Here is a 12,278-nt window from a genome sequence, read left to right on the forward strand (position 1 = left end):
TTTATGAGTTTTTATTTATTGATTTTGATTTTTAAGCATTTTGATGTGTTTTTTTTTCTCCAAAAAAAATCCTGAGGTATTCACAATTAAATGGCATTTATTTGTTTGAAATGAGACCCAGGGGAGGTGGAGGGAAAATAAAATACAGCCAAAAAAAAATGGACGAGAGAAACGACCAGGCAGTAAAGCTGTGTCCTCTTTCTGAACCACAAACATCTGCAGTATCACATCTATTAGACATGCCATCTAGAATAAACTGCTTTTAAAAGAGATCGATAACAGTCCACGTATATAGTTATCAAAACAAGTTTGACTAAATTAAATATGGGAAAAAAAAAATCACTGAAGATTAAGACCAATAAAATAGTCCAAGATTTAACCCAGTTCTTTTCCAAGCCTGAATGTTTCATGCCGCTTGTGTGAAGACATGAGCGCGATGTGTTTGTTTGGACGACCCAAATTAAAGCAAATTTTCAAATTGAATCAGACTGTTAATCCCTCATAAATGCAAAAAACATTAAAAAAAGATACACAAACGTTTCCAATAAATAAATACCAGTGAAAAAATACACTGTTGAATCAACTTCTTGCTCTGTGCCGCAGAATCGCGATTGACAAAGTAACTGCTGCAACCTTAAGGAAAGACCTTAAGGTTTCCTCGAAGCACAAACAATCCCAATCCTGCGACACAAACAAAAACAAAACCATCACAAGTGCAAGATCAGTCATGACAGTTTCAGCATGAGAGGGGAAGAAAACTCCGCTTCATCTATGACAGCATCGAACACAGAGTACAAAAGAAATCAGAAGAGTGAGGGCAGGGAAGGAAATAAAACAGCACGCAAAGTATCGCCCCCAAACAGGGGCAAAGAGTAAACTAATGGAGGCAAACGGAAGATAATATGCAATAGCATCAATAATAAGTTTCTGTCTGTGGCGTGAGAAGAACAACGTCTCCACAGTTAGGAAACAAAACAACACTGTCCAGCTCTTCGTCCCGCCTGGACTACACCCTACTCTTTGTTCAATTTGGTGTCTTCGCCCTGAATATTATAGATAAAATAATAAAACGGTAATCACAAAAACATTTAAAAAAAAAAAAAAAAGGAACTCCTGAACAAAAATAAAAGCTAATAATGATAATTTTGGTAGACAAATAATCGCACCCCTCCAGCTAAAAGAACACAAGACAGGGAACTACAAACTAATAAAGACACAGCTTCTCCTCCTGGTGATGTGTTTCTAGGGACTAAAGAAGTGTCTCATTTCAATAATACACAACAAATTTGGAAACAAAACTCAAGACAATGTGTAAAAATCATAAATAAGATAAAGTTCTGTGCATCTCCCCGCCCCGGCAACCGAGCAAAACAATGGAAGTTGCAGCTGTGAACATGCAGTTGGTATATTTTACAGCATGAATCAGGACAGCCCCGCCCGCACCGCCCCCCAAAAAATAAAACTCTACTGAAGTCCAACGTAACCCGTCCCCGACCCCGATACAATCCTTAAATATTTGTCAGCTCATTCAAAACATCTCCTGCTTCCTCTCCGTGATGTTGCTGTGATATCTTTAGTTTACATTTGTACAGAAGCACCCAAGCAAGCCGACATGGTTTGAATGACTGCATAGTGAAATTTATATTTGGTTTACTTACAGATGGGGCTACCAGCTCACACACACACACATACATACATACATACATACATACAAACGCACGCTCAGATTTACACATTGGCAGAGGATGGTTTTTACATTTGGTGAGTTCCTTCACTCACATCGGAGCGCGACAACAGCGGGAGACTGGCTCCACTCAGACTCAGCCACCTGAATGTCATTTCCAATCAAAACATCTGTGGGGTGGGATTACTTATTTTTATCAGATTCAAAAGCTCGAATATTTGCCTGTATATATTTTTACAGCTGGGTAAACATTCAAAGCATTTAACAGGTAGACAAACAAATGTGTAAGGTGTGAAATGTGAACTAAAAAGTGATCAAAGACTGAGGAAAACATTTCTTTATGACCAGCCAGACTATCAACATATCTTCCTCTATACGATGCAGGCTTGCTCTGTCCATTGAAATAATATGGACAGCGGAACCACCAGCGCAGACATGCAGGTGGGAAAGTAGTTCCTGGTGTGGCAACAGATGGCTGCCTCTCATCCAATAAAACAGTTTTAAAACAAGCTTCACTTAAGGTTTCTGGTAACAGAGAGCTTCCTAGCTCACTAGGGAAACACTTATACTTCAATATCATTTGTATATGAAGTTTGAATGAAACATGTTTGACTTGAGATACTCAGTTGTGGGGTCTTGAATATTTCAAATTGTGTTATAATATTTTTTGAGTGGCACTCATTGGACACCATGGATGAAAAGAGCATCCCAGTCTCCAGCCATCTGCGACACCAGTCTCCCTCTGTACAGTGTACAACACACACACACACACACATTCACGCCGACACACACACACACACCAAAAGGGGCTAATACAATACAGCGCCCCCTATGTCCACTCCCACTGGTTATAGATTTTATATACATCACAGCTGAGAGTAAACAGATCAAACGTAAAGAACAACACTTTTGTATTTGTTGTAGACACCTTTGGTGTGAACTGTCAAGGTTGTCGAGCTCGGAGGACAGATGGACGGACAGACGGAAGAATCTGGACAGACAGACACTCGCTCCTGTGACATCTGCGTTGCTGTGACAAGAATCTACTTCTACCACACATGCAGCTACATTTCACCTTAGTGTTCATCGTGAGGCGCCTGCCGATGACGGCCCTGACACGTGGGCCCTCAAACGTCCCCCTGTGCATTTGGTAACGTGTGTTGCATTATTTCACTTATTTGGTTTCAAATAAAATCTTCGTCCTTTGGAGAAAACAAGACAGCAGCTTCTAAAGCAATGAAAATAGCAGCAGTAGCAAAGTAAATAAATAATGTACAAACAAAACAATCGTAAACACGAGGCGCTAACTCATCCACTAAAATCATAATTGGTATATCGGTGTGACGCCAGAAAAGCTTTTTACAATAACTAGCTTCAGAGCCCATCTTCATCAACATACTTCCTGCCACCGTCCCTTCTTTCGTCTTTACATCTCACTTTCTATACACTTCCTCACTTCCCTATCTCTCCTCAACACTCCACTCTCATTCCTTCTGCTGTCTGGAAAACTTTCCCGGGTCCTTCATTCTCAGAAACATTGCAGTTTCCACCTGTCCTCAGTCCTCTGTGTCTAACAGGGATTTGGTTTTGGTGCGTCTGGGCGTTTGATTGTACGTGTGTGTGAGTGTGTGTGTGTGTGAGTCTGCACCTCAAGCAAGCTTTGGTTGGAACTCTACTCAACCGACCAGATTCAAAACGCCATGATCTCAGAGCTCTCGACGCAGAGTCGGGGGTCACAGCAAAATATGACGTTGGAAAATAAGTGGTGGTGAAATCTAAGTAGCAAAGAATACTAGATAAAAACCTGACACTAACCTTCTAAAAAGGGATCAGACATTATTTACAGATAATATATTGAATATGACTATTTCATAACTCAATATGGGAGTCGGAACAGAAGAGCCACTGAGTTCAAGAACACTTGACAATGCGAGTTCTACACCTAGAGATTCTATGTTGCTTCAGAGGAGCCTTTGGTCAGAAGACACCGTGGAGCATGAGACTAGCCAGAACAGGAGGTAGACAAGCCGGTGAAGAAGAAGAAAAGAAGTGCTCCACAGGTCACATCCTACCCCGTTTATAAACTCCTCTTCCTTCTCGGTTCACTTCATCATCCAATCATGATGTCAAACTCTTCTCTGCCCCCTTTCTCCCTCGCAAAACGCCAAACTTAATCCCCAGCACAGACCCTGATTCCAATACTCCAGCTCCTTGCAAACAGATAAGCTTATTATTAGCAACACAACTTTGACTTGGCTACATTACGCACACCTTAAGAACAAGCCCACGCTGAGCCACCAGGATCAGCTTTGTTAGTGCTCGAGCGGCAGTAAGTTAATCTAACCTCCCAAAACACCATCAAATACACATACGGAGATGAGAATGCGCAGTGGGAGGAAAGCCACCAACATTCTCGAGAATGCAAGAACATATGCAGATGTGGAAGTTGCTTGGTTCCAGTGTGTCGCGACTACTCTGTTGACCAGTACACCTTTAGTCAAGCAGGATGCACACATGAAGGTGCTCCGACTGAAGTGTTGTGGAAAAGTGAAACACATATATGCATATATTTACTGTGAAGCCACATGAGCAGATACACAACGTCTTTTCCTAATCTAATGTCTGTCTGTCTGTCCAGTTAATAACCTTCACCGCCCATCCACCAGATCACTCATCCATCCTTCCGTCTGCAGCTCCATCTGTCCATCAATGGAGTCTCTATCTCATCCTAAGGGCTTCTCTGGTGCACTGAGGGACAGGTGGGCGGAGTCTCAGGCTAAGTTTAGCCACCGACACTGGGCTCACCTTGCTAAATGCTGTAGCCAGGCTAGACGAGCGTACGGCTAAGTCAACGCTGGTCTGCCTACTACCTGCTGAAGAGTGAGTGGAGCTGGTGTTGGTGAGTGTAACACTGGCTGCTGCGAGGTGACTCTGTGCGATCCATCACCGTCTGGAACCAACCGGCCACGTCCACGTCCAGCACCTCGTAGCGGAGGATGAAACTATGCTCCTGGAAGAAGTCATGACATGAAGATTGAGCGAGAGTGTTTCGAATGATGATATAAACTAGGAGAATCCCATAATAATTTGAGTCAACTTACCAGTAACTGGTGGTATTTTGGCCTTTTTCTGTGATCCTTTGTGAGGCTACAGTAAAACACAGAGAAAGAGAGAAGTTAGAGCAAGAAATCAACAATCGCCAACCAGCTCCTGATCCTGAAAGACAAAATTTTGCTCTCCATCGTCACAAATTCTTTTAAGCGTGTAAGGAGCTGCTCACCAATCTTTGACGAAGGACTGGAAGTCGAGGGAGAAGCCCATGCTAAGAGGCAGCAGTGGAGGATCTTCCTGCAGCACTTTGGTCAGAACCTCAAAGTCTGTTTTGCAGTTCTTGTAGGGGAACTGACCCGTGGCAAGCTCCACCTAGAAGCCAAAGTCACATCTCACATTATTTATACAGATATGCAGTTGTTTATAGACGTGGGGCAACACAGCAACATGACCAAATATATATATATCGATATCGATATTAAGGATCCACACTGAGGTGCTCATCACATCAATGAAGCACGCCAGAGTGAAGATGGACAAGTTCACTCTAGTACCAGAGCAAAAGACGCTCAGTCATCTTTACTCTAAATTTTCAAAATGGAAACACCAAAAATCCTTTGCAGCACACGAAGCACAAGAACTGGGTACCGTCACTAGATTTATTTATTTAAATAGGACCACACACACCTATATCTGAGAGGATCAAATGTCAGGGAACTTTGAAGAAATCTGCTAAACTATGATTTTCATAACAGACACTTTATTATTACTGCGATGTTTTTTCATTTCATAGGTCAGAAAGAGTTCGGCAGGAAATTGTTTTTTAAACTGCTGCTTTAAATGCACCATGTATTTTGAGTAAAATGTTTCCCTCGACCGCTTGAATAAAAATAAAATCCATACTCTAAAATGCCATTCTGCTTTCCTCTCAGTGATCCAGACACCATACTGTAATGTCAGATTACGCACTTATATCAACAGCAGAAGTTACTCCCCACATAATAAATGAACATAAACATCTACCAGAGAAATGCCGAGGCTCCACACGTCCGCTCGGATGTCGTAGTCAGGTTTGGTGGGGTCTGGAGGGTCTATTCTCTCAGGCTGCACAAAGACAAGGGGATCCAGTCAGCAGAAGCATAATGCAATTCTTTTACAATAGCATAAGTACATACACGCATGGTAATCAATTGAAGGAACAAAACACCCATGTTTGGGTGTCCTCTATTAATCATTTTAGTACTCTATCTAAGAGCAAGGTGAAGATGCATGTGAGGACGTGTACAAAGAGATCTGCTTACTAATGGGGTTTAAAACAGTGTAGCAAATGCCTTCTACAGTATCTTAAATTGAATAAAATACTGTGTGTCTCCTGGCAAAACAGATTCTCATTTCAGAACGGCTCTATGAACGAGAGTGACTAGGAAGAATCGAGAATTAATTTCAAATATATAAATGTATCCAATTATTAGTTTAAGATTGTTTTCTGTCTTTCTGTTTTTAAAATACTAATATATTGACTGAAAACAATTTTCTCACCGCCATATACGCCGCACAGCCGGCACTGCGTGTTTTGGCCTTGGAGTCAACCAGGCGTCCGCTGATTCCAAAATCACAGAGTTTGATTTGACCTTTTGCATCCAGGAGGATATTGGAGGGCTTCACGTCCCGATGTATGACACCGTGTTTCTCTTTCAGGTACTGCAAAGCCTTCACGATCTGGAGGAGAGACACGGAGGGCTACGTATTTTGTCCCCGATCAGAAGGATTGATAAACACAGCCAGTACTGTTCTCTCTTCTGTCTGCTAAAAGCTTTGTCAAGAGAAGACTGTGAAAGCTGAAATTAAACTACACATTCTTCACTTACTGCCACAGTCATTTTCCCAAGGATTCTCTCTGGGATAGGACCCTGGATTCTCTTCTTCAACTTCTCTGCACACGTTCCCATCAGCTCCATGGCAATGAACACATCAGTCTGGAAGTACAAAACACAAAAGAGTATTAGAATAGAGAAGACCAAATCGTTCTTGAAATATTTTGGAAAAAATAAAGCAAACGGTAGCAGCCTTCATAAACACAAATATTTTAGTATGTATTTAATGATTTTAGCTTAAGATGTGCAGGGTAACTTAGGGTCGATTTGGACATTTTAAATCTCCCGGATACACTTCCATCCTTCTGAACTATGTATGGGACACTCACGTTGGTAACTATGGCTCCGTAGCACTGGATGATGTAGGGGCAGTCGTGACTTTTTAGCACCACATCAAGATCCATCAGAATTCTTTTGTTCTCGTCTTTGTTTCCTGTCCGCCGCATTTGCTGAGGAGGCAGAAACACAATCACATAGATGCAACACAGATCACAATGGCAGCGTTCAAATGAACAAGTCATTTCGCATTCATCACCAACAGATCTGGACACATTTCTTGTCTTCTGTTTAAAATTGTTGTTTCAAGCTTTCCCTTAGGTCTGAAATCTCGAGTGCAACAGGATTTTACCAAGCACTGGTCACTCCTGTGTACAAAATCCAAGGTCAAACAAGACTCGGGATTAATTGTTAGCTGTTGTTGAACAGCTGCATAATGGGGCAGCTGCTGCAGATGAGGGTGACGCCCAAGTTCAGGTTATTACATAATCTCTACCATGCCGTTACATCCGTCAATTGTTTATTTGAGGAGTTACAAAATATCTCATCTGTTTCTTCAACCAAGTGACTGAGTGCTGTCCAACACATTTTCTTCATCTGGCTCCACACCAATCATTTCAATAGAACTGAGTGATCCAAGTTATAATCCCTCATTGTAGGCAATTGTTTTTCGTTTCTTTGAAACAGGACAAATGTCATTGTAACTATACGATGTTGTTTTTTTTCCCATTAAAATCCAATTATTTTATCAAAGTTTCGACAAAACTTTATTATGCAGCAGTACAAATGGCGTTCTGATAACCCGAAAAAAACACTTTTAAAATTGACTTCTCAAAAAAAACAAATGCAGAATAGACGTATTTTATGCAATTTATGATCTGAAATCATTCACAACCATTTTAATATCAACACCAGCATTCAAAACTACAACTCCTCCTCCTGTACTTGGTATGAAGCCACAGAAAAAAAATCTTACTTTGACAGCGATGACGTTTCCAGTCTTTTTGAAGCGAACTTTGAAGACCTGGCCACATGTCCCGCTCCCGATCTCCCCCTCACTGATCAGGTCAGTCACCTCAGCAGGATATCGCTAGAAACACAGCAAAACAAGAATTAAAAAAAAATTCAAGAACAATTTCAAATCAGTCCCGCACCAAAAAAACCCCCACAATACTTGCCCAAACATAAACACAACTTGCCTTCGACCTTCCTTAAATTATTAATAATCGATTACAACTAACAGCTGACAGAAAACAAGTCTCCACAATTGAAACAAATTGTAACAAGTTTAACAATTACTTTCATGTCACATCAACTCACTTCACCATCGATCTTCAGATATCCCGTCTGCTTCATAATTTCTTGCAACTTCTGATCAATCTCTGCACTGTGGAAGGAATGATAACATTTAAAGTCAAAACAACGCTATTGCACATATTAATAATAATAGCATTTGCTAAATTCCATCACCTTCTGAACAACGACAACAAAATATCAGGAAGACATGCCGATCCACATCTTTCAAAACAATATACTTTGGGGTTCAATTTTATCACATTAAAAACAACATGCTCGTGACAAGAAATTCTGTCCGCTTACTTTTCCAGACTCTTCTGAAGGCCGTATGGAGGCGTGGGGAGGGTGAGCATGTTTCTCCGGCGGCTTGGGTTGTGCTGCGGAGAGCTTTCTGATGAGGACGAGCGGCTGACTACTTCGTTGGCCAGGGGCAGCTGAAGTGCTGAGAGGTGGAGAAGACAAACATTTAGGCAACAATATCCAAAGTTGACTGCGGACTGAATTACATTAATGCAAAACAAACAATACTCAGGATTGCAACACACTGTGGGCTTCATTGACAGACTACAGATTAGATGTATGCATCAGCAAAGAGGTCCCTATCATTCAGACTTTTCAATGAAGAGCGAACAGATCCTGCGCTTTGTTATTGTTTCCCTTGATCTGGGGTCGACCTACATCATCACACAGACTGTGTCTGGTTTCATTTAAGGAGCGTGGGGATTGAAAACACCACACAGGCCTTTAAAAAAAAGTAAATGCTCAACCAGTTTCGGTGCCATATTTTCTTGATGTGCTTTAAAAGTTGCAGGCTACTAGCAAATGGGATAAAGCTGTAGCTCAAAACTCTCGGCCCACAAATTGTGAGGATTGTCTTTATTGCTTTGTTTTATTTTGATATCATTTGTAAACTTAGAATGACTCCGGCTTCTTGGAAATATCTTCTTTTTTAACAAGAGAAGGTCCCCCCCCCTAAAGCATGGTGAAGAGTAAATATATCCCATCTGATTTAACACACAATTTTAGTCCCTTTCTTCGCTACTTTTATGCTGGGGGGTTCCTGGCTGTGCTCCATTAGGTCACCTGTGGGTGTCTCAGCCTGTGAGGAGGGAAATCCTGTTAGAGAAGGTGTTAGTTTGGGGAGGGAGGAACAGTTCCAGGCAACAGGTTTCCATAGTTGCCCAGCTCCAGTTGGACTGACGACATGACACGACGTGCAAACCGAGCAAAGAAAGACATGTATGCTGATGTAAAGTTTCAGGCACTGCTCCTGCACGCAAAGTGCTGCATTGAGGAAAAGATTTTGGTGGGGGATGCCAGGAGGTGAATGATAAACATCATCCTGATGTGAAAGAGGAAGATTTGGCCACAAGTGCACAGAATAGACAGAGGCAGAAGTCTGACTCAAATATGAGGGCAAGCCTTCAGTTGCCACAAACGACAGAAGGAAATACAAGCCAGGGTGTTCATAGCACTCCTGCAGACGGACCAGTGGGGATGCTGGATTAGAGACTGTGTCAAACATTATTACCCAAAACATGTGTCATGCACAAAAGCCACATGCACCGTGATTTTCTGCCTCCAGCAAAAAACAAAGGTTAATAAACTGACACGCGCCATCCACATAGACTCGCACCACACACCAATGCCGACCTGCCACTGGCACCAACACAGAGAAAGAGCAAGGAGGGAAGATGGACAGCAGTGGGAGGGAGGTTTAAGAGTGCAAAAGTTCAATGACGAAGTGGTGGGCACTCCAGGGTCATGTGTAAGCTACAGGGGTTTGGTACTCTCCTACAGTATGAGATGCTCATGAGTGTGTGGCTGTGACACTTTACTGTTGCTCTATCTTTGCTGAAATATGTGATGAGTGAGGAGGCTCGTCTCCTTAGGTTTTCTCATCTGTAACACGTTTCAAGCTTCACCTCAATTCCAGTGAATTGAAAGGGGAGAGAGTGTGAGGAGAGCGGAGGTGCAGTGGCAGAGAAAGCGATGGATTGAATGATACCTGCACGCTGGGAGGGGGCTGGAGCGGGACTGAGCTGGATCACGATGACTAGACGGAGGAAAGAAAATATACACACGCACACACATTACTGCACTGAACTAGCTGTCATCCACCCATTCACACACTCGCACAGGCATAACGGGGACCAGAGACAATGGCATCCTCTCACAAAAATACACAAATACAAATGAAAGCACCATAACATTCGGAATTCAAAACCAAACCAACACGTATTAGGCTCCACAGTTGAAAAGGTTCTACTTGAACAGAAAGTACTGAACTTGTCTTCCGATAATCAAAACAAATTTTCTTTTGCAATGAATATTGGCAGATGGAAAAGTCGCCCTGAGAAGTTAAGAGGCCAATTTCTCAGCCACATTTTATAATATAAAATCGCATTTTCAAAAAAAACAAAAAAAAAAGACTCCCCCCCATTTGTGAGAGCCAAACATTCATCAAACCACATTGTAGGGAATCTCCTTTTTATGTTCATTTTTCTACTTCTAACTTTAACACAAACACATTATATTACAATTGGAAAATGACTGTTTTGTTGGTGGCTTTCTAGGCACCAGGAAACACCAAGCAAAAAAAGATAACACGTCCATATGGAGAAGGAATATGTTCTCCAGTCTATGATGGTCAAAGTTTGCTTGAAGTGTCAGAGTTATAAGTGCAGTATGTGATTCCTGTGACTTCTATGATCGATAAGCAGCAGTCATTTCCCCCTTAATAACTATGTTGTTTGAAGACAAGCTTTACACATACGCCCATTCGTAATGACTTCTAATTGTTGTTTCTTACTTTAAAACAATAAGTGATCTTAGGTTAAACCGTATATTCCATAAAGATGTTGGAGAGGAAACACAACGCTACATGTAAAGGTGAGCTCTATATCCAACACCACCAAATAGGACTGGAAATTAAGTATAAAAAACTTGGATATTTATGAAAAACGCATGCATTTATGATCATCTCGTTCAAATATTTATCGAGTCTAAAACGTCATGGATTCTCCCCACCCCGCACCCACCCACCCACCCACGGATACATAACAACTCAGTCCCCCACACATTATTGCAGCCACCAAACATTATTAGCGAATGTATACAGATGGCCAATATGTGTTGTAACGCCAAGCACGAAGTGGCGCTACATTTGTTAGCTTTCTAACATCGACTAGCTCGCCCAGGGTCATGCAGATTGGCGGTAAAAGCAACTTTGCCGAGAGAGTCACGGGCTCCAAAACACATTTCACCGTGGTTAAAACCACTCGATGCGATGCGAGTATGAAGCCCAGCATCCACGGTGTACGACACGTCCCTATTTTCAGACGTGAACCGGGCCTGCCAGTCGCTATCAGGCCTAGCATGTTTGACAGGACCGACTTCCAACAGATTTCACCCCGTGACAGCAAGCTTTGAGCGTCGTGACAGCTGTTCGTACATTGCGATGTCGTTTCACTCGGCGTGTGCGCTGTGATAAATAACGAACAAGGCGGTTAATGAGGAGGCACGGTCAACCGGAGGAGTCGTTGTTTGTTTATGTAGCTCGCCTGCTAGCATGTAGCGGCTAGGTAACACCTCCCCCCGCAGCTCGTCCCAGAGATTCCTGGCAGTAGAGCCGCCGGTCACCCAGATGGACACTCACTTGGCCTCGGACGAGAGCGCCGGGGACTGTCGATGTCGATGTTGAGGTCGATCCTCCGGCGAGCTTCTTCATTCTCCTGCTTCAACTTCTCCTCGATTCGCGACAGCCTCTGCTCCAACGACGACATCTTGAAAAATTGAGCCGCATGAAGCTCCCAGCAGAGCTCAGCTCGCGACTCCCTCTCTGGCGGCCCTCATGACACACCTCCGCCGCTCAACACCACGTTTGCTCCTTCACACACACGCTGCTGGGCTTCTGTTTGTTTCAGAAATGTTTGTCAGTGCACGCGGGGGGATCTGCAAATAGTCAGTGGTTTGCACGCGTTTTTGATATCCACGATTATATGTCATGTTTATATGGAATCTGATATAGAACTCATCAGATGAGACCATGCAGATGAGACTGAGCCGCTGAGATGAGTGGACTGGAAAGAATAGAA

The 12,278-nt window shown here is 42.6% G+C and overlaps 1 protein-coding gene across 2 annotated transcripts; it reads right to left on the minus strand.

The window, feature by feature from the left end:
* On the minus strand, positions 1–12,092 carry LOC128754606 (dual specificity mitogen-activated protein kinase kinase 7-like). 2 transcript variants are annotated; one of them, XM_053857335.1, is made up of 12 exons: positions 11,840–12,092; positions 10,190–10,237; positions 8,485–8,623; positions 8,206–8,272; positions 7,862–7,975; positions 6,939–7,058; positions 6,604–6,711; positions 6,275–6,454; positions 5,759–5,839; positions 4,965–5,107; positions 4,786–4,831; positions 1–4,694 (listed from the first exon to the last, which is right to left on the minus strand). In XM_053857335.1, exons 1-12 carry the CDS (start codon positions 11,964–11,966, stop codon positions 4,551–4,553), a joined length of 1,317 nt encoding a protein of 438 aa, XP_053713310.1. In that variant the 5' UTR covers positions 11,967–12,092; the 3' UTR covers positions 1–4,550. The 2 variants fall into 2 exon arrangements, with proteins under 2 accessions (XP_053713310.1, XP_053713311.1); XM_053857336.1 differs by lacking the exon at positions 10,190–10,237 and having other exon boundaries at positions 11,840–12,089.
* Positions 12,093–12,278: the final 186 nt, after the last annotated feature.

This window comes from Synchiropus splendidus, chromosome 2 (genome assembly GCF_027744825.2).
Source record: "Synchiropus splendidus isolate RoL2022-P1 chromosome 2, RoL_Sspl_1.0, whole genome shotgun sequence".
NCBI lineage: Eukaryota > Metazoa > Chordata > Actinopteri > Syngnathiformes > Callionymidae > Synchiropus > Synchiropus splendidus.

Excerpts from the sequence above, each read along its gene's own strand:
- LOC128754606 (XM_053857335.1), bottom strand. The coding sequence starts at position 11,966 with ATGTCGTCGTTGGAGCAGAGGCTGTCGCGAATCGAGGAGAAGTTGAAG. Across the intron at positions 10,238-11,839 it reads GCGCTCTCGTCCGAGGCCAA|TCATCGTGATCCAGCTCAGT; the intron begins GTGAGTGTCCAT and ends TCCTCCGTCTAG. Across the intron at positions 6,455-6,603 it reads TTGGGAAAATGACTGTGGCA|ATCGTGAAGGCTTTGCAGTA; the intron begins GTAAGTGAAGAA and ends TCTCTCCTCCAG.